At 44.1% G+C, this 22,212-nt stretch overlaps 1 protein-coding gene across 4 annotated transcripts in view; it reads right to left on the bottom strand.

The window, feature by feature from the left end:
• The window catches only part of Palm2akap2 (PALM2 and AKAP2 fusion), a 465,668-nt gene that overhangs the window by 197,003 nt on the left and 246,453 nt on the right, over positions 1-22,212 (bottom strand). For 2 of the 4 annotated variants that reach the window (XM_071600827.1, XM_071600828.1), the window contains exons 5-7: positions 21,617-21,731; positions 20,532-20,553; positions 4,267-4,962 (exon numbers count right to left, since the gene is read on the bottom strand). In XM_071600827.1, coding sequence (XP_071456928.1) covers positions 4,267-4,962; positions 20,532-20,553; positions 21,617-21,731 — 833 coding nt within the window. Of the gene's footprint in view, positions 1-4,266; positions 4,963-20,531; positions 20,554-21,616; positions 21,732-22,212 lie in introns of those variants that run through there. The other 2 variants (XM_071600829.1, XM_071600830.1) reach the window with 2 other exon arrangements.

Raw genomic sequence — 22,212 nt, 5'->3', positions numbered from 1 at the left:
ATGCAGAGAATTCGTAGTTTTGATTACTAATGTGCATGATGCAGAAATACAACAGGAGACTGCCTGCCTTGGAATGGTTACTGTTGTAATCTAACATTGCAGGAAATGAAAAGACATCTACAAAAAGAGCGTTCATTAGCGAGTTGAACTTTCTGGTTGGTTCTGTGATGAACAGAGATGACTGAGTTTCTAGATCTTATGTTGGAACATTACTCAGTGCATTATCTCTGTTTTTAAATGGACAAGGTCAATGCTTTTTAAAAAGGAAGATGGGTATGGTAGTTTGATTTCTGCCTCTATCAACATATACTCTTTCCTCCTCTTTTGAGGACATTGATATTCATTGGTACATTGGCATTAAATAAATGGCAGTTTTCAATAATCCCTTGACATGAAATTCTGCAAGAAGTTAAGGAAAATAAGATGCTCCCATGTGACTCCAATGTTTTGTTCCAGAAATGATAACATATATCCAGGAAACTCTCTACGTATCATTTTCCCCCTTTTATAAAAATCTGACCCTAATAGAAATAAGATACTCTACTTGAATGTAGAGAAACACATTTATCACCAGAAAGCAAACTGGAGAAGATGGTTATTTGAAGCAAATACATGTATAATAACATTTCAAAAAGTAACTTAATAAAACAAATTAACTCTAGAATTTGAGTTTCCTAAAAGCCTTTGAATAATTTTTAAGATTGCTCAGGAGGTTTTAGGAAATTATGTTTTGGGTTTGTCCAGGAGGGAATTCCCTAGCTCTTTTCCTCTTGACCCCCGATATTAAGTGATATCACTGGACACTAGCAAATCACTTTTAGAGGCAATTATTTTTTGGTTATTAAGGAAAATAATATTATCATGGGTGAAAGAGGTACAAGGTAAAAAAAATCCTTAAATTTTGTCTTAAAAATAAAACAAAACAAAAAAAGGAAGACAAAGAAAAAAAAGTCAAAGATACTAAGTCATCAAAAATTAATTAATTAATTCCCAGCACTAGGAATTAAACCCAAGGGCCCTTTACCAGGGTCTTGTGCATGCGAGGCAAGTACTATACCAACTGAGCTATATCCCCCCCAGACCTCCAATCCTTTTTATTTTTATTTTTAGACAGCATGTCTCTAAATTGCTGAGGGTTTCCCTAAATTGCAGAGGTTGGTCTCAAATTTGCAAATCTCCTAAATCAGCCTCCAAAGTCTCTGGGATTATAGGTGTACACCAAGCATCCAGTTCCTCTTTTTATTTAAAAAGGGAGCTGATCCTAAAATTCTAAAAGAAAGCTCAGCTAAACATTAGTTTAATTGGGAATCATGGTTTTGGAGCTCTATTACTGATTCTTTAGTTAGTCTGGTTATGTAACCAAATACCCTGCATCCTTAAAGGGGGCCATACCATGCATAATACAATTTTCAGAGAGAGAATGTCAATAGCAGCAGGAAAGGCAGAATGCTTACAATCAGAACTCCATTTACATTTGCATCATTAAGAGGGTAACTTGCTGCTGTAGGTGGGATTGTAGGTCGCATCCCGTAAAAGGGCTGGCCGAGCCTGCATCCCCCATTAAGACAGGAAAATCATAGAAAATAGACAAATATATAGATGCCATATTCAAACACACCTTCATTTACTGTGGCCACAAATAAATTTAAGAAAGGCAACACATCTTCCTGAAACCCATTAAATGATAAGCTTTAATCATAAAAGTATAGAGAGGTCTAATTCATAGAATTTGCCAGTCACAATTCCCCATAGCAAGTGATGAACGCGGGTGGATTATCACTGGTCTTTCTCATCTTAGGAGCTGTGTTGTAGGAAGGGGTGCAGACCGTTTTCTTCATGGGTAAATCATTCACTTAGGAAAAGGCAGATCGTTTCAGGGAGTCATCTACCCTCAAGACTGTTCATCAGAAAGAACTGGCTCTGCCATTCTATTCACTAACTGTGCTTTTTAACAACTTTCATCGAACAGATTTAATCCCCAAGTGAGTAAAAAAGATAAAACTATGGCAAACCTTTAGATTGTTTCTTTCCTAAGTAAATTCTTAAAATAATAGATTGTCCAAAACATTAAAACCATTTTCTCCTTCTAGGGAAATAGGTTTATCGACTTTTTATTTTATTTAATATTGAAATATTTAAATGATCATTTCTTGAGGAAGATGAAATTCAGAGTAGTGAGACTTATAGACATTAAAACCAGGTTTCTAGATAATAGAGCAGTTTCACTCCATTGAAGCTACTTTGGTGAACCTGAGACTTAGAGATAATTCTCTCAGTTATCCAAAACAAAGCTGTGGAGGGAATCATTTTAGAAAGCAGAACTTAACTCCTTTGTTTTTTCCTTCCTTTACCTTTTTGTTTTTTTCTGTTTCCCTATTAGAGGTGAAATGAATCATTTTGTGCTCATTAAAAACTTAATTATTTGAGAAAAATAACTGTGAGAAATTAAAAATGCCAGTTTTTCCTCTTCAATTGGAATAAATACAGTTACAAGCCAAGACATTTAAAAATAATAATTGATTTAGCACTGAGCCAACTAAATAGGACAAATTACATTTTCTGTAACACATCCTCAAGACTACCTTGATTTTTTTCTGAGCTCCTTTCTGCAGGAGTTAAGACTTTAAGTAATATGTCATGCTGTTTTTGAAGTCAGGTTCTATGGCAATATAGATAATTCTGTGAATGCTGTGCATGATGCTACAAGCATCTGGGCACATAACTTAAAGTGACGCTATCTTTTATTAAAATTAGGTAAATAATACACTTTTATTTAATTACTCTATTATTATTCTTTTTAAAATTCCTTCCCTTTGGTTTTACTATACATGCGGCTGTTCACTTTGGGGCAGCACTAAGAATTTATTTCAAGGACTCCATCACGTTCTAGATAAAAAGTATTCCTGATGTTCAGAATCTCCAGAAGTTTAAGAAACAGAGCTCTAAGGAGCTCAGTCAGTGTGCCTATGATGAATGAATTTAAGTACTTGACACTGAGAAGATAAGTCTTTCTTCATCTTTCAACTTTTTTTTTTTTTTTATAACATCTTAAAGAGGGTTTTTGAAGGGCAGGTAAACCTATATGTCGAAGTTACCTGAAACATTCTCATGGGAACAGAAAGAAAAGAGTACAGATGCAAGACTCGAATCAACCGGGCACAGGAGATGGACAGTTAATGCTGACAGCACCATCCTAGATGAAGTGGGAGCACGGAAGCAACCACTGTAGGTCAGAAAGACTGTTCTAGAAATGTGGTCACTGCAGAGATACTTCTCAAAATGATCCTCTCGTTGAAAGTAGATTAACATGATCAGAAAATATCCATGAAAAAGAAAAACAATATAAAAATTTACTTTTTTTTTTTTTAAAGAATAGAAACAAGGCTCATGGATTTGGCCTGTCTGAGCTTAGAGATCTCGACTGAGGCTTAGAACATTGGTCGTCTCATGTCCTTAGAAAATTTAAAATGGTGCTTCTTGTATAAAGGGTTCATCGGTTAAGCCATAGAAAGAGACACAGCTGCTGATGGGCAGTGGTTAGACTCAGGCCTATACTTCATCTGTGACACACACTGGGTTCTTTCCTTTCCCATGAACTTTGTTTCGGTTTTAACAGAAGGAAAGCCATAGACACACAATACTGTAATCTGGAAGCATACATAAGGCAGCAAAAAGCATCACCCTAGAATGGACAGATTAAGGAAGGTCCACTTTTGACTACACTAGCAACCAGCTGGAGCCCACAGCATTTTGCCACATGAGACAGAAAAACAAGATCCACAGCGAGGGAGGCAGTGAGAAGTCAGGGACGTGGTGGCGTGTGTGTGTGACTATGTTAGAGGAACACTCTAGAAAAATGAAAGCCCCGGTGCCAATAGGTTCAATTCCAGTCAAGTAAATTAAGGCTACTAGATAATTGGCTGAGATGAAGAGTCCATTCCAATCGAGCAGAAAGGAACCGATTCACTCTCGAAGACACAAAAGAAAGGTTGAGAAGAAAAGCAAGTTCTTGGGAGGGAAAAAAATGGAGCACACACATGCACGTTGTTTCTCAGGTGAGAAGAAGGAAAAAAAAAATTAAGAGAGATCAAAGCAATCCAACTGCAAGGCAAGGCAGGTGTCTGCTCCCGGTTCACAGTATTGCAGTTAGTGGTGGAGTGAGGTCTATGTAAGTGGTGGAGAGTAGAGAGGCTGCCCAGAGGAAGAGGGAAGAAAGAAGTGGTCACATGACAACACAGCATTGACAGCGCTTTTTCTTTTGGGTACCTGGGGCTGGCTCTGTGGCCAGGCTCTCTTCCTTCCCTTCTGGGGACGAGGGTTCTGTGGTATCTGAGACTGGCCTCCCGGACACAAGCTCGGCTGCGTTCCCATCAATGGTGGACACGTCCGTCACTGTCTTCTCTCTCAATGACTTCTCATCATCTTCGTCGATGAGGACCAACTCAGCCTTGATGGTTTCGTCGTAGCCTAGCACCTTTTTCGTCTCCTCTTCATCTTCGATATTTTGGTAGCCCATAAAAATCATGGTGACGGGCTGATCCAAGCTTGCTTCTGGCCCTTCCGTGCTGGGGGCTTGGGTCTGCTGCCCTGGGTTCCCAGGAGAGTGATCTTTCCTAGATTTATGGACCATTTCTAACTTGGCTTCTTTGCAGAGCATGTGTTCCTTGGGGTGGCCGAGGCTCCCGTCCGCAATCACAGTCCTTTCTGACACGTGGTCTCCTCTCAAGCTTGATTGTCCAGCCTTCTGAATAAGCTCTTCCACATCCTTTGCGCTTAATTTGTGCACTCCGTTTTCTACCACGGTGCCTCCCGAGTGCACCTCATACACTACTTTGGTACCATCATCATAGACTTTGACTCCTCTTTGATGGACCCCCTCTGGGCCAATGGTAGATGCAGAGAGAATCTTGGTCTCTCCTGTTTGTTTGTCTTTCTCCACATTAATTTCCATGGCGTACACAGCTTGAATGAAAACAAGAGAAAGGAAGTGCATGTTACAACAAAAAAAGCCAGTGATTGGTTAATTGCCAAACAGACAGAAAAAAAAAAAATGGCTCTGTGCCCTCTCTATTCTAACCGCCAAGCATCCTGAGTGTTAGAGTGAGGTGCACATCGTGGACAGAGGCGGTTACGTGTGCATTTTAACACAGCAGCTTAATGCACTGGGAAGACAGAAGTACACAGTTACTGTATCTCAATGACACTGAGACTTTCAAAGAAGAACTGATAAAATAAGTTCACACGAGACTTTAGATTTAGGCGGAAAGAATTACAGGAAGGCTGACAGCCTGAACATTTACCTTGGTTGTGGGCTTCCCTAGGTTTACAGACAATCTAAAAGCCCTTGGTTAAGATGTGTCCCGGTTCCAAAACCTTAAATCTTTTGTCAACTCTTTCCTCAAGTGTTCTCATTTCCTGTTTTTTCCCCTCCTGCTTTTCTTTTCAAACCCAGGGACTTGCACGTGCTAGGCAAGGTCTCCACCACTGAGCCACATCTCTATCCCTCTCGATTTCCTTTTGCTATGAGGGTGAATATGCCCAGGCTTTTCTAGGAGAGACATGGATATCCTCTACTATGCTATAAAACAGGGTGTTTGCAAAAATTACAAGGTGTGAAGTTATTCATGTCACATGCTTTGTAAGTACTTCAGTCACTAGGGAGGTTTCCAAAACAAGAACTAGGAAAAGAATAAGACAGACGCAGTGGCGTCCTATGACACTACAGTCTAAGGATGAAATCGCAGAAGGCTCTTTCTTCTTCCATGTACACAGCGCCAAGTCCCTGCCATCCTGCCCCTTAATACCTTTTCTGTCGTATTCTTTCATGACCCAACATGAGACTCCTTTCCTCTTCCCTGGATTGTTGGAAGAACTTCCTACTGGGGAAGCGGACTCTCTAGTCTTGTCCCCTCCGACTCACCCCGCACCTGCTGCCAATCTGGTATTCCTGAGGATCAACTCTTTCCTGTCCTATAGACACTCTCAGGACACCTTATCCTTTCAAGTCCTTTCCCTCATAGGCTCCCTGTGAGGCACACTTTTTGGATGGGAGGAAGCTGGGTCCCAGGCCCACAGAGCCACCTGTGGGGGCCCTCTTTACCTGGATGATGCACTGACACGTCTGACTCAGCAGCCTCAACGTGATCCCACCTTCTCATGAAACTCTTCCACAGTCTTGGTGTTAAAACCCCCAGCACCACTACTCACTCCGTCTCTCAAGTCAGAGTCACACATGATTCATGTTTTCTTCCTAACTTCTCACCTCACAGCCAAACAATCACTGCAAGGGAGACCTGCTTCAGACCGCCCCTTGCATCTCCTCACCACCCCTTCCACGCCCCCACAGCCTCACCCCGCGCGACAGCCTTCTTCCAGAGTTTCCTGACTCTTCTCTCTTCCACTGTCTCAGGGACAGTGGCTATTGCCAGAGAGCCAAAGGCAGCCTGGGGCCTCTTTCTGCATGACCAGAGGTTTTCACAGTTTTAAAAGGGAGGAGGAGGGTGGGGTGTGGAAGAGGGTGAGGAGGAGGGTAAGAAAAGGAAGAAAAAATATAAAGAATATGAGGAGGAGGAGGAGGAGGAGGAGGAGGAGGAGGAAAGGAAGAAAAAAATATAAAGAATATGCAATAGAGATCCTATGTGGTCCACAAAGTCTAAAACATTGACCATCTGGCCATTTGTAGGAAAAGTTTGCCAAGCCTGTGCCATGCCTGTTCACCATCTTGCCCATGAAGTCACCTTACTGGGAAACCCTCTGCTGCTTCTTGTCAATAGAGGATAAACACCAAACTCCACCACTTGGCCAGCTCCCTTCAGAAGTGGCCTGCGACCTTCCTTTCTCGCCTTGTCTCCCAGCTCTCTGTGCTCCACATACTCTGGCCACAATAAACCTCTCACTGTTCGCAGGACACAGCCCAGCATCCCCTGTGCCTGTTGTCCTTTGGCCTAGCCTGCCCCTTGTCCCTGTCCAATGGCAGACTTCTAGAGCCTTGCTTATCATGGTTTGAGTCCCCGCCTTTCTGAATATCTACCTGCTAAGAAGATCCAAACTATCTTTCCAAACATATATTCTATCACCCCCTTTTCCTTGAGCACAACCATGTAACACCTTTCCATATCTAGGTATTTCCTGTTTTTATGATTCCCTTCTGAAATGTCCTTCTTTTGACTTTCTACCCAACCAAATAGGACCCATCCATCAATGTCAAGGTCAACTGCCCCTCTCCCATGAGCTTTCTTGGGTCCTCCCATCTCTAAGTCATCCTTCTCTCCTTTAGATTCTCTGAACACCTTTTCTAAACTTATCTGAGGGCACTTAACAATTTCCACCCAGCAGTATAACTGTTTGTGGGAATGTTTTATCACCTTCATAGAGTTTTAGGATCCTTAAAAGTAAACTTGCTGCCTGCCACCTTTCTATGACTGTCCCACTCTGCCAGCACCCACCTTAGAACCTTTTGTATAGAAGGTTCCAGACATTCACACCCATGAAACAAATGCTACTAACTAAAGAGTCTAATTTGATGGTCTTAACGTAGTCACAAGTACTTTGTATAATAATATGACACCAATAAGAAGTTACATACAGTAATTAATGTTTAAACTGATTTTAAAAAACAGCAATGATATTGTTCTGTCTGCTTGCATAATAAGACAGTCTTTTAACAGTTCACACTTCACCAACAAGATTAAGGAGCAAAAGCCAATGCCCAATTTTCACCATTACTGCCTTAAAGGTTTCACTTGTTTTGTATTAGGATTTTGAGTTTTCTCAAGTGACACAATGGAAGACCGGCCATTATTTGTCACTGAGGTACATGAGCTCACATACAAAGATTGTGATGTCAAAAGAAAAATTCATCTCAGTTATTTCCTGATTTTCCACATGATGCCATCAGGGAAGTGAAATATGAATTTAAAATTTTGCATGGTCTCCAAAAGCCTGTTCTTGAAATATTACAGTTATATTAAAAAGCACAGTCTTGGGCCAAAATGTTCTACCCTACTACCATTAACACACTCAAGAGACATAGGTTGTCAGTTTGCAGGTACAATATTGAATTATCCCCAATCATCCAGAGACAGGTGAACAAAATGATGCATTGACCCACCATCAATACAAAATATAGAACAAAATATTTTTATTTTCGCATACGTATGTGAAGGATACAAATTATTAGCACGGAAATGTTTAGAAATGTCCCTCTTCCTTTGGTGCCAATGAGGACATGTTATTGTCGTTTCAATCCCTCCCCAACCCTCCAACCTCACTTTACCTTGTTCTGCTCCTAGAATCAGAGACTGGAAAGAACAAAGGTATGATGAGCTCTTTGCTAGGAAGGTTAAGTAGATCCACACATAAAGGGGTGAGGTAATGACGCAGCCACACCAATGAACCACATGTGACATGTTTTATTAGGGTTACATAGTGCATCTATGTTTACATGTTATGCATGTTTCTTTCAATATTTCTAGAATCTGAGTGTAGAATATTTTAAGCCTTTTAGCATACTTTTATAATAAGACAAATTTAAGATATGTTATGCAATAAAATGCAATATTCATATTTTTTCCCTCAGATAAAACACAAGCCTTTAAAGGAATCAGATTTTTAGCAGGTTCCTCAAGGATATGCTCCCAATTCCTTCCTGCACTTACTCTTGAACCCTTCAAGAATGTCTGGCTTACCCCAAGAACAATATTTGGTCCTCCTGGAGAATAACATGAGATGTTATTTAGACATTCAGAAAATTGCACAGGAGGTGTGAAGATTTATCTTAAATGTATTCTGTATGAGTAAGCACTTAGATTTTGCTTCAGTTCTCCAAAATGCACAAACTATGAATGATGGTAGATATGAACAAGTAGAATAATAAGACTTTTAAATTCAACATTTTGGGGGTTTTGTTCTGTTTCTTTCTCTTTTGGTACTGGGGACTGAACCCATGGCACCTGCTAAGCATGTGTTCTATTAGCTCTTTTTATTTATTTATATATTTTTATTTTGAGATAGGGTCTCACTAAGTTGCTAATGGGGCCTCGAACTTGGGATTCTCCTACCTCAGTCTCCCAAGCAGCTGGGATTACAGGATTGGCCCACCATACCTAGCCTAATGCACCCAATTTTCAATCCTCTTTTGCTTCTGACTGCTGCCAAGTAGTTTATTCCAAGCCTCTCACCCCTGGCAGGCCTTCGTCTCTCACCACCAAGAATGCCCTCCAGTCTGCCCCTGGCTGCCCCCAAGCTTCCCCATGCTGGAAGTGCCTGCAGTTTGTACAGTGGTGAGGGTCAGAGGGGCCTGGTGCTTTTGTTCATCTTGGAGAGGTGAGGAAGAAAAAGTATTCTTGATGGGAGGGGCTTTCTGGGGAGCCCCTGAAAGAGATTCCAAAAGAGCCCCATAGACATATGCAAAAGTAACAGTTCTCCAAAACTTCCTGGAGGAAGAACTTGGGCAAGAAGCGAAACATATGAGATACAAGAAAGTTCAAAGAACATTTCACTCACAGGTTGACTGGGGTATGGAAGTACACTTTTATTCAACAACATATTTAACTATGGATTTCCAAACATTACATACTGATGGAGTAGATAAAGCACTTTCACTAATCTTTCCAACAATCCAGGGAGACAGCTGAGCACTATGAGTGAAGAATCAGAACCACTGTGGCAGTCGGGCAGGGTGGCGCAGGCCTATCATCCCACCGGCTCTGGAGGCGGAGGCGGGAGGATTGCAAGTTTCAAAGCCGATCTTGGAAACTTAGTGAGGCCTTAAGCAACTCAGCGAGACATGGTCTCAAGATAAAAAATGAAGAAGGGGTTGGGGATGTGGCTCAGTGGTTAAGCATCCTAGGTTCAATCTCTGAAGCAAAAACAAAACAAGATATGGCTGGCTTCTTCAGAGGGATGCGAACGAACAGCGCTTAAGTGCTTTGATTTTGCGCCTCTGTGTACGGTTTTCTTGGTTCTTGCTCCCCCTAGTTCTTCCATCAGTAGAAGACCCTCCCTGAAGGAGGAGACTCACCTCAATGGGGGGGGGGGGTGGTGATAATTCTAGGGTCTGGGTTCTGAAGACACCTAGGTGTGGAGGAGACAGGGAGGCCCCTGGGAAGTCACCTACCTAAAAGCCAAGGTGAGGGCTTCAGGACAGAAGCCACTGGGGCCTGAGGCTCAGGGGCCCGGAGATGGGATGGGTATGAGGAGCAGATCAGCCGGGTCCAGGTTCCAGCCCATTCCCCTGGCCCCATCCACTACCTGTTGCCTGTTTCCTCCACCTCGAGCAAACAGCAAGCAACTGTAAAGGCTGTCGGGAGCTGAGAGAAGAGGAACGAGGTCATCTGACACAGGGAGGCCGGGGAGCAAGTGACTTCTTTTGAGAAATAAATCCAAGAACACACAAAACAAGACCATCTTCCTGGAGGGTAGAGAATTCCATCAGTGCTGAATCCCTTGACTGGGGCTTCTCCCAACTCACTTCCTTTGCCCTTCCGGGATCATGGGAGGAAGAATAAGTCGGAGGTTCACACGGAAAGTACAGGTACCACACGTCTGCTGTCGTTAGTCAGGGGGAGGCAGAAACACAGTGGATCAGCTTCCGACTCGGGGTCACTCCACATCTCTGGGCCTCGTTTTTCTCATTTGTATGATGAAAACTAGCAGCTCTGCTGTGTCATGGTGCTGTGGACAGCTGTGTGGCTCGCGAGTCAGTGATGTGCAGAGTACATCAGGAGAGCAGCAGACAGGCAGATGGTGACCGTCACCCACCAGGGGCGCCTAGCTAGGGTCCCCCAGTACAAGAAACATTCAGGAGCCGGCACTGCAACCTGACATGTGATTAACAAGTGATGAGTGTGCTTGGCTGACTGAAGGAACACACCTATGTGTAGTTTTCACCCTCAGAGCACATATGTGTGCACACCTGTCTCTCTCGAGGTTGGAAATGTGAAATCAGCTCTTATGATACTGACGACAATGAAAATGAGGAGATTAATTCACAGTGGAGTCTCCCTCTCATCCTAAACTTTTTCTTTGAATTATTTGTCTTCCCAAGATACCTTACTATTTTACAGCATAGTGGGGTGAGTACAGTTTACAACATTTAATTACATGTTTCATAAAGATTGAGAGGACAGGAGTTCCCAGCACAAAGAACAGAGATGGAAATGCTAATCATCTGATTTGATCATTTCACGTTGTATTCATACACTGATTGATTACACTGTTCCCTAGAGATATGTACAACTGCCATGAGTCAGTGAAAAGAAATCCAAGTGTCTATGCATAAATGACCCTTTAAAGAGCTAGGGAAGAGGCATGAAACGGATTCTCACAGCCCTCACAAGGAACCAGTCCTGCAGACATTGATTTCAGGCTTCTAGCCTCCAAGACTGTGACAGAATAGATTTTCATTGCTGAAACAAAATTAGCATGGGTGTGATGTCCTTGGATAGCAAAGGCAAAAGTCAGTTTCTCATCTCTGATTTTGTGTTTATCTTTTTGGTAAAGAAAAACAGATGCTAGTCTGAAAATTACCAGCAAGAATACCACTGAGATCAAAGCTCTGATGAGAAGACTGAAACCAACCAAGCACCAGTCAGAAAGGTCCTCGGTGCTTTGGGCTCAGGTTCCCAGTTTCCTTCTCCCTGACTTTGTCTCAGGAATCTTGAACATCAGGAAAGGTGCTGTTAACTACAAACTGGGACCCTGTGGTGTGCCGCAGGCTCTAACTTTGCTTTCAACGTGCAATATTTTTTCAATGTGAAATGATGAAAAATAATGGAAGATTGCATTTCAGATTCAAGGTGGTACTCAACTGAAGAAGAATGAGGCTATCAAGTACCATAATCATGAGTTACAAAGACTCTAACAATAAATAATAAAGTTTTTTTTTCTACTTTCAAAACTTCCAAACCCTTGATTCAAATGGAATTTGATGCAGAAATGAAAATACAATGGAAATACAAGGAGGGGAAGCCGCTATGTTTGAGATGAGAGAGAACACCAGAGCCCCGATTGTCACGTCCTGTAACTTTCCCCTCCACCTCCCTGCCTTGGCTCCGTGGAATCCCCAACATCTGCTAGAGACAAGCTTACAAAAAGAAATATAAGTCATATCAAATCGACAAAGGGCAGAAAGGTTCATAGCTCATTCTTATTTTTGTCTTTTGAGATGAAGGAATGATTTTTGTAGGTGCTTCTACGTGTTGAGCAGGTGACATGGTGTGTGAACAGGAGGGAGGTGGTAGACTACAGGTTTCCACTGAAAGGATTCAGAATGAGGCCTCACCCAGAAAAGGCATCAGGCAAGGCTGAGCAGGCAGGTGAAGCTTTACTGTAGAAAGAGAAGCTGACAGGCCAGACGCCACAGAGGCAGCCACTGGTGTGTGGCATCCTGCTTCATGGCAGGGGTTGGTCAGCCTCTCTCAGGGTGCATTGGACAGCTCTGCCCACCTTGTTTCAAGAAGACTAGAGACAAAATGGGGAGTGTGCAGAGGAGAGGGGCAGAGATGGCAGAGGGTGTTGCCAAACAGTCTCATCATCTAGGGACCAGGGGCTGGGACAGTGGCAGAAAGGACATTTAAAGTGAGGATCTGGGAAAGACAGGAAGGGATTGTCATTTTCAAATGCTTGAAAGAACACCAACTTGGATTTGTTCTGAGCAGCTCCAGGGGGAAGGAGAAGGAACAACAGATGGAAGATGAAGGCAGATAAATGATAGCTCCATCAGAGGATGAATTTTCCAACAGTCAGAACCATCTAGAGACAGAATGGACAACCTGGAGGAGATCAGGCTGCAATCACTGAAGTGTGTGACTGTTGTTTGAGGACCTCTTTGCGGAGGGCCATTATAGCAGGGATTCAAGCGTTAGGATAAGGGACTCCTTATACCTCCATGCCTCCCAGTTCCGAAGAGCAACGGTTCTAAATAAATTCTAATTATACAGAGTCTGAAACCTTCTAATACCAAACAACCAGAATGTCTGCATCATGCCATCATGACAGATGACACTTACAAAAATGGCTCTAGGATCTTGCAAATCTCCAAAAGGATGTCCTTAACGTAGGATGGATTGTGTCTAGAATTCTACTGATGAGTGCCACTGGTTGGCATGCCACATGGGCTCTGTGTGGCCACTGTTAACTACAATGGATAGTTTGCTCATTCTAGAAGCAGCCCAGACAAAGGAGTCAACCACATGAAATTTGATTCCTTCCACACCTTCCCTTATATGTATTCCCAGAGTAAAGCATTTATGCAAATTACTTCTCAACTAATAAACAAAAGCAGATGAAAACTTATTTTTAAAAACATTCTGATCACAGATGCTTTTAAAAATGCACTTACTACTTAGGTGATTATGGTTCTGCAGTATCTTCAAACATGAAGGATGCCAGGCTGTGGTCGCACATGAATTCCCCACTTACAAAGCACATTGTTATTCTTGAACTTCATGTTCCTTGATCACCAACAGTGTGCAAATCCTTTCCCTAGCTCTTAAAATTAAGTCCCATATACATGTCCTACCCCATCCATGAGCTGATCCATTAGCTGGATCATATTACCCATCCTTTGAGGGGCAGGAACTTACAGAGAGGAGTTGGGAGGAAACAATCAATCCCCCAAGTCTCTAATAACAAGCAGGGAGGCGTGTGACTTTTCAACATTTGGTATGCATGTTGATCTCAGAAGTGTGTCTCGGAGCACCCAAAAGAGCCCACAGTTTAAGTGACTGCCAGTGGTTCCTTTATAGATTCTGGCATATCCATCCTCTAATTGTCCAGGGATATGTGGACCTGGTCCAGGTTTAGCCAGACATCACTTACAGTCCCATCTAGTTCTAGAACTCTTTGAGTCTGTATGTAAAAATAGTATCCTGAGGTGTCTACAGAGATGCCCAGTAGGCATTTAGATTTAGCCAGTGGACATGGCAGTTATGTCAATTCTTATTTTCCTTTCACTTTTACATTAAAACTTTTTATATTATTTTTATATTTTGCTTATGTCATAAAATATTCAGATTAGGCCTATATAAAAGACTTCTGGCTTAAAAGTACATGATCATTGTGCTTTACAAGATGCCATTACATGCTTTGTTTTAAACAGACTTACCTAGAGGAGACAGTGTGAAACCTGTTGCTCCTATTTGAATTTGCCTACCTTGTCACTAACTGCAACTCTGGGAAATTCATGTTTTCACTGAATCCCCAGCCCTTGGTGCATTTCTGTGTGAAGCAAATGGGTTGGTGTAGGGGTTTATTATTCGCATCCTTCTGGTTCTGATTTCTGAGGCACATTCACAAGAAACAAAGCATGGCTCTCTGTAGACTCTACGCTCATCAACATCTTGTTTTAGAATCTTTACCATTGTCAGAAATATTAGTAAGAAACATTTAATCTTTAAATTGCTACTTCTCTCCACCCCCGCAAATCTAAATAACTCCAGAACTGGGAAGACTTGGAACTACAGATTCAAATTATAAGACAGTTCAATTCCCCAGGGGTTCCTGCAATGGTCTCATATGCTTTGAAAATACTTTCTACCCAGCTTCTATCAGAGTGCTTTCAATTTGTGCAATTTGAATGAGGGAAATAAAATTCCCTGGAGGTACACTACAGATTAAGAGTAAAGACAGATATAAAGACCACAAATACCAAAGAAAGGTTCCCATGGAGCCGGAGGCAAAATTCTGATTTCCTCAAATTCCCTCCCATTTGCTCTTCAATCACCCATCAGGGGCCAGTGCCTACCTGTGTGGCCACTGTACATGCTGTGTCTGAAGTTGGGCTGAAGGAGGGGATCCCCTATGTAAAGGCATCAGGGCACCCATCTCGCTATCAAGTTGAGAGAAACGCAAGCCCCTTGGACAGTCCTGGTGCCAAACCAAAGCACTCCCCAGGACTTACCAGATGTTCTGCTGGTCCCCTCCTGCCCAGGTTACGGTTCTGCTGTTCGTGAACAGAGGATTGGCAGGTTGGGGAGCTGGGAGGAAATGTAATTTACTGCATCTGGTAGCAGAGAACAGGGAATACAATTAGGCACAGTGTCGGGAGGCCCAATGGGTTCACTGCCGAGACAGCAGCTTGTCTGCCCTACATAATGGACCGCTGCGATGGCCACTGGACAAGAGGATCAGAGTAAACAAAGCCAAGCATTTGCCCAGTGACTGGTATTCAGCAGAGTAGCTGAGGTAGGAGGGATCCTGGCCAGAGAGCTCAAGCCCCAGGACTGCTCTGTGTATTGGAAGAGTCATCAGAAAGTTCTAGAGTCTAGGACGAATTCAGGGGCCAAAAAAGAATCAGAGACGGGCCAGTGAAAGCCATTATCAACTTGGCGGGATTGACCAAACATGGATCGTCACAATAAAAATGGGGGCACTACACGGTACAGGAAAATACAGCTAAATTCATGTGCCTTATTTATTCAAAAGACTGATTTCATATGCATTAAAACAAACTCCAGAATTTTATTCCATGATTTTTAAACTCCAGGCTGGAATTTCAGGCAAAAAAATTCTGAGATTCCAATCATACCACCCAGGGAACTCCCTGTTAGCCCAGTAACAGTTAAGTGTGGCTATGAAAGGAGAGAGACCCTCAGTGGTGTACGGACAAGCAAATTGACAAGCCCATTTAGAAGGTATGACTTGGAGGCCATGAATATTACAGGTTTGCCAAGCTATCAGAAGAGAAAACGCAACCACTGGCGTGAGACAAGAAGAATCTGGGTATTCCCAGAGAGAAGTGGAAAAGCAAAGGCAGGAAGATTCTAGAAAGCTGGGCTCCGTGTGATGCTAATCCCAGAACATCAATCACTCATTCATGATTATTTCTAACTGCTTACTATGCATCTCCACTAAATATCCCCCAATCATCTCAAACTCAAAATGTCCATTAAAATGGAACCTGTATCGTAGCTGCTGCTTCACCTGCACTGTCTCTGGGCTTGCTGGCCACTCCCAGCATCCATTCAGCCCCTGTCACCTCTGCCTCTTCCACATCTCCTACCTGCTTCCCCTCTTTCTCCCCACTGATATCGCGTTAGTTCTGGCAGGTTTCTTCTTTCTTAAATTTCATGCTATCAACAGACACTGAGTGAGGATTAGTTGTATTCTACACCAACCAGACCATTTGCTGATTTGTGTGCGAGTCTGAACAATCCAGAATGTACCGATATTACACTGTTCTATGTTCTTAGGGCAAAGGTGGGGTTGTTTCTCTAAGAGAATAGTACCCTCCTCCCCATCAAGCACAAGGGAAGAAGGAACAGGACAGAAGATAAGGATCAGGTGGGCAGTCTTAGGTTGGAGTCAGCCTCACGGTGCCCTCTCTCTCTTTCTCTCTCTCTGGGGTCTATGTATGCTGGAGCTTGGATCCTGCAGGGCAGACATGGTTGAAGTTCCTTTCACCGCAAGGAAGGGAACTGAGCCTTTGAGGTGACAGTGGGCTGGGAGATGGCTGTGAAACAGGCTGTGGGGCCCTCCGAGGATAGGCAGGATTTGAGCCAGGGGCTCTGAGAGTAGCCATGTGTCTGAAGTTGCACCTTTTCCATGCTGAGCTGTGCTTCCGTTATTCCTGAACTTTGACTGCAGACATCTCTCAGCTCTCACTGTGAGGAGCTGTGGGAAGGACCAGTGCTCCAAACCAGCCCAAGGCAGGACCAGAGAGAACAGCACTTGAAGTAAACTGGTCTTGAGGCATCGGGGCCAATTGGTAATGATGGTCCATGGAAATCTGGGACCAGAGGGACAGTTCAGGAGCAAAGAGATGGCCAGAGCAGATCTGCAGAACTTCCGAGTTTCACTGAGGATTTCCAGAAATATGTGGAATGGGATCTCAGTAAATCTGACTTCTTGCATTTGAATGAGATGGAAGTTCAAGTCATGATCAGGTGAGAGCTCCCATACGGGTCACATGTGTATCTAGAAGTTCTATGCTAAATATACAACATCTAGGGCACTCTGCATGCTCCAAGTTTTAGCAGCTAGAAACAAAATCCACTTGAAGATAGAGGATTCTGCCTCTTAAAGAGCTTGTAGATCCCAGGACTCATGTCTCAGCTTCCTCTAGGAGGCACCCAGCCAGATACGAGTTGGTGACAGAGGTACCCTTACCTAATGTTCACTGGCTACAAGCTCAGGAGTTATACTTCTTGAGGACTGGGGCTGCATGGCTTCTGCTAAGACAAGGGAGTGGAGAGTGGGGTATGGGAGGGGACACAGAAGGGGACATCATTAAATATTTTATTTTTTGGGGGGAGGTACCAGGAATTGAACTCACTCAGCCACTGAGCCACATCCCCAGCCTTATTTTGTATTTTTTTTAGAGACAGGGTCTCACTGAGTTGCTTAGTGCCTTGCTTTTGCTGAGACTGGCTTTGAACTTGTGATCCTCTTGCCTCAGCCTCCCAAGCCACTAGGATTACAGGCATGTGTCACCGTGCCAGGCCCCACGCCTAGCTATCATTAAGCAGTTATGCAGCCAAGGGATAATGAACAGGGCCTCCATTATTCTAGGTGGCCTCCATCAATAACTGCCCTCTTCCTTACAAAGTCAAGGAGGTCCATCAGTTATCTCCCCATTTTCAGAGAAGGTAGAGAGCAATCACTTAAAAGAACAGAAACTTAGGATGCCTTTGGTTCCAGCACTGCCACTTACAGTAGCTATAAAGAACACAGACTAGAGAAACAAAATTAAAAATTTTCCTTAAAATACGACTTACAAGCAACTAAAGACTGAGATTTCTAAATCATTGGTATAAAGGTTCTGATGCAGGGAAGGCTCCAGGCCACCAAAGACTGGGATGGGCTGGGAACCCTAGATCCATGTCTCATAGCAAGGACTGAGATGATCCCAGGGTTGACAATTTCCTTTACCTGTTCTGGCCAAGGGCATCATACCAGCTTCTTAGTGGGTAAAGAGCTGAGACAACAGGAGACACATACTGTTTGCAGTTTACAGTTACATAAGACACTGTGTCTGTGTAGGGCAGTAAAAATAACCCACCCACTTGCTGAGGGGTCTGCTATGTGATAAAAGTTGCGGTGGGGGGATCAGAATATACATGACCAGGAAACTCTACTGAAGTCTGGAATAAACTGCTCTTGATTACCAGGGCTACCATGGCATCAAAAGCCATTGGTGACCCTGCAGTGCATTAGGCCATTTCCTCTGACACATGGAGGGTGACGCATACAGGGTACCAGAAGAAGGGTTACCACATGAACACACATCACCAGCTGTCCCCTTGACACCTCAAACATAGAGGGTGCTTTTGTTGATGAGGTGCAGCATCCATACAGTTAACAAAATCCATACTGGATATAAGATTCTGTAAACAGTGTATCTCAGAAATTTAGGGTTTTCTTAAGGTATTGTTGTTCTACAATAGTTTCTTGTTAGTTCTTAGTAACAAAAATTGGCTCTTTCTAAGAGGGTCTGGGTAACTCAGAGCCTTTGAAACACAGAATGAGAAAACAGACATCCCCAAATCCCTCAAGTGTGACGACATGCTTCATTCAGTTCTTCCCCGCCGGCCAAACATGACCTGTACCTTGATCACGTGTTTCCAAGCCTGCGCTCCCCCCTCCAAACTTCCTCCTTGGCTAGTAGGTGTGGTGTGATGGAGAAGGCACTAGGCTTGTTAGAACCATCGATGGCAGGAATCACAATCCAGAGTGACACTGAGAACATGGAAACTCCTTCCTGGGATGCCTCAGACTTTCACACCCTCCCAAGCCTGAGCTCACCCACCCTGGCAAAGGTGATGGAGGACGGAGTCAAGGGCCACTTTCTTGCAGGCCCTCTTTTCAGTCCTGCTCAGGATGCCTCCCAGCTCTATGAGCCCATAGGGGAATGGGTGGGAACAGTGGGGTGGAACGCGGGAGGAAAGCAGAAGTTCAGGGTGCAAAAGAGACACACAGCGAGAGCTTATAACATGGCCTTATTTCTGCTTATTAAGTCACAGACTAGAGAGGCTCCAGCCTTGGGGACAAGATGTGCAGGCCCTCCCCTTCACCAATTATCAGAGAGAAATTCAGGGAAGGACCTGGTTTGAGAAAGGAAGAAACAAAGTCAAAGTGTAGAACAACTTATGTTCTTTAGGTAAGTGGGTGTCTATGGGTCAGTGTCCCAGCCCAGCCTAGCCTGACACGTCCTGCATTCTTGCAGATCATGTAGGATTGGCTCTCTTCTCATGCAGCAACCCCAATTCACCAAGGCCACCTCCTCAGTCCATGCCCCACCTGCAAAGCACAGAACAAGGGCCCCCACTGGGTCACACCTGAGCAAGAGCTCAGCTTCTCTTCCTACAACTGTCATAGGTAGGTCCTCTTCTCCCAGAGTCCCTGCTGGCTTGTCCTGCCTACACACCTGCGAGCAGGAAGTTTAATTTAATATCTTCCCAAAGATTACCCAGAAGCCAAAGATCCAGATCTCTTGCCTTTTTGTGCTGAGGGGGGAAAAAATCATATCTTTACCCTCCCACCACCCCCGACACCAAGTCAGAACTATTCTTATCACGAATGTCCTTGGCCTTTGGCTGATTCAGGAAAATGCACTATATATCACTGCATTTTAAAATTTTTCCTCACATTTTTCCAAATGGCACTGGGAACACTTTTGGATCCAACTCTTCCAGCTCCTGATCACCTTCCTGGTCTAGAGGCTGACCTCACAAGAGCCAGGTGAGCAGGTGGCTTATGAGCGAGCCTTCAACAAGTCCTCATATTTTTAAGCAGATCTAGTTGAGGACTAAAGTCAGAGTGGGAATCACAGGCTTGCAGCTGAGGTCAGGGGAGGCCAGTGAAGGACCAGAAGCCCATATTCATCCTCACGGCTCAGGAGAGGGCAGAACAGGGCAGAGGAGAGAACAGGGCATCAAAAAGGACAGGAGGAGAAAGACCTGCTACCATGGGGTCAGAAAGCCAGGGCACCTTTGCTGTGCTCTTGGCCAGCTCTCTCCACAGGGAGGGAAGTTCTGCCCAGCTCCGTTTCCCTAGAAGTGTGGAGGAACTGCAGTGTTCTGATTCAAAGGAAGGAGGGAGGGAAGGAGGGGAAGGAAAGGAAGGAAGGAAAGGGAAAGAAAGAGAGAGAGAGAGAGAGGAAGGGAGGGAGGGAGGCAGGGAGGGAGGGAGGGAAGGAAGAAAAGAAACACCAGGGGCTTTAGACAGGCTTCCTCAATGCCAAATGACCTTCTGATGTGTGGTTTAATCAGGACAAATGGGCCCTTCCTGCAGGGACCTGGTCCTGACATTAGCTCGCTTCTTTGCTGAGTTTCTTTTATGAAAGGCCCAGGCAGTGAGCCTTTGAGAACTAATGGCCGACTTTATAACAGAAGCAGGAGGCAGAGAAACGTCCTTAAAGAAGGGAGGCGGTAAAGACGGGGAATGTGGACCTTCTCGGGGCCCTGCCCACAGGGCTGTCCTTCCATCTGACACCCTGGCAAAGCCACATGTTGCGTCTCCTGGTGGGCCTGGGTTAAGAGACCCCTAAGCAGGAGAAAAGCATCCATCTACAGAGGGGCAGCGGAACTTACCTCCATCCGTAGTGGAGAAGCTCTGTGGAAACAAAAGCAGGGCAGAGCATTACTACGCGTGTGGGGTGCCATCTCTCAGCCCTCAGCCACTCCTTCCCAGGCCCAGGCTCAGAATGTGACTGTGGCGGGCGAACCCTATGCTCTCTTTTCTTCTGAGAAATTATCCACAAAACTAAGGGAATTGTTAAGGTTTATCAACCCCAACTTTTGTTTATGTTTTTGGTACTGGGATTGAACCCAAGGGCACATTACATCCTCAGCCCTTTTTATTTTTTATCACAAGACGGGGTCTCACTAAGTTGCGCAGGCTGGCCTTGAACTCTCAATCCTCCTGCCACAGCCTCCTGAATCGCTGGGTTTACAGGCAGCTGCCACCACGCCCCACTCCATCCCCATCTTATACCAAATTTTGATCAATTCATTATCATATTGATTTTATTAATGATTTAGAAAACATCCTGGGTTGTGCTGAAGAAGTGATATTAGAAAAATCTCATCTTAAAATCCATTTCATTAGTTTGGTTGTCTCTCACCGAGGTACTGCGGAAACAGCAGGGACAGAATGGAGGGAAGGTCCTGAGATACTCAGGGCCCACTGGCCTTCTGGATTCTCTGCTCTTTTCTACACAACGTCATTTGTTTTTACGTCGTTAGATTTCACTCTGTATTTGAAATTCATGTCCATTTGATAACAGTACTGTCTCTGGCCCTTTTATAAAGCAGAGACTCCATAAGCAAAGCCCCAGAGAGAGTGTTTAATCTGCTGAGCAGGAATTGGTTTCATAGTTCTGGAGTCCAATAGGGGAAGATTTTAAGGCATTAGGCAGAAAAAGGTATGGACAGCAGGTGGAAGGGGTTAACTAATGACTCTTTTCAAGGCCTCCCTGCAGACCACGTGGTCCACGCCCAAAGACAGGCAGGCCACTCAGCTTTAGGGATGGCATGTGATCCTCACACCCTTGTCCCTAATTTCACAGAGTGTGTGGCTCGGACTTTTCAACACCCACTGGCCTCTTTGGTGACATCTTCCTAGGGCTTGCTTCCCCATGGACAGGACTTAGAGAAATCATATTTGGTTTCTTCACCTTCTGAAAGTCCTTGAAGGATTTTTCTGTCTCTTTTAGCTTCTCCAGGATGATTTGCTCTTTGGCAGATATCTGGGATTCTTCACTTTCGAGCGCTTGGATTTCCTGCTCCAGCCTGGAAGACAAACAAACAGAGGACAAGTTGCTTTATTGTCCTGCTGTCCACGGGCAAGAGAGCAGCTCCGTCCTTCCTGTGGGGTGACTTGGACCTTCCTAGCAGTCTTTACATTTTGCTGAGGAGCCAGGCCAAGGTTTTATATTACAGAGTGCCCTCTGTTTCCAGTTTTGTCACTGGGTAGATATTGGTTAAAGGAACACAACCCAGGGCTACCTCCACAAGTTCAAAGTCATTACTGTGCAATGTGCTTTGGTAGCTCCCCTCCAGCCCAACTCCTGGGCATGTTTCTTATTTGTAGATGGACAATGTTTACTAGAACAGAGCATAATATCTGAAGGAAGTAGCTTCATATTCTAGTGATTTCAAAATAACTGCCCTGCTCTCAGGATGGCCAAAAGGTGAAGGGTCAGTCTTGCTAAAAGGAAATAACACTGTTAAGAAATGGCTGGTGCCCAAAACCCATGGGAGGCTGCTGTCC

Source organism: Marmota flaviventris, chromosome 13 (genome assembly GCF_047511675.1).
Source record: "Marmota flaviventris isolate mMarFla1 chromosome 13, mMarFla1.hap1, whole genome shotgun sequence".
NCBI lineage: Eukaryota > Metazoa > Chordata > Mammalia > Rodentia > Sciuridae > Marmota > Marmota flaviventris.
This window is presented reverse-complemented; position numbering and strand designations above follow the sequence as displayed.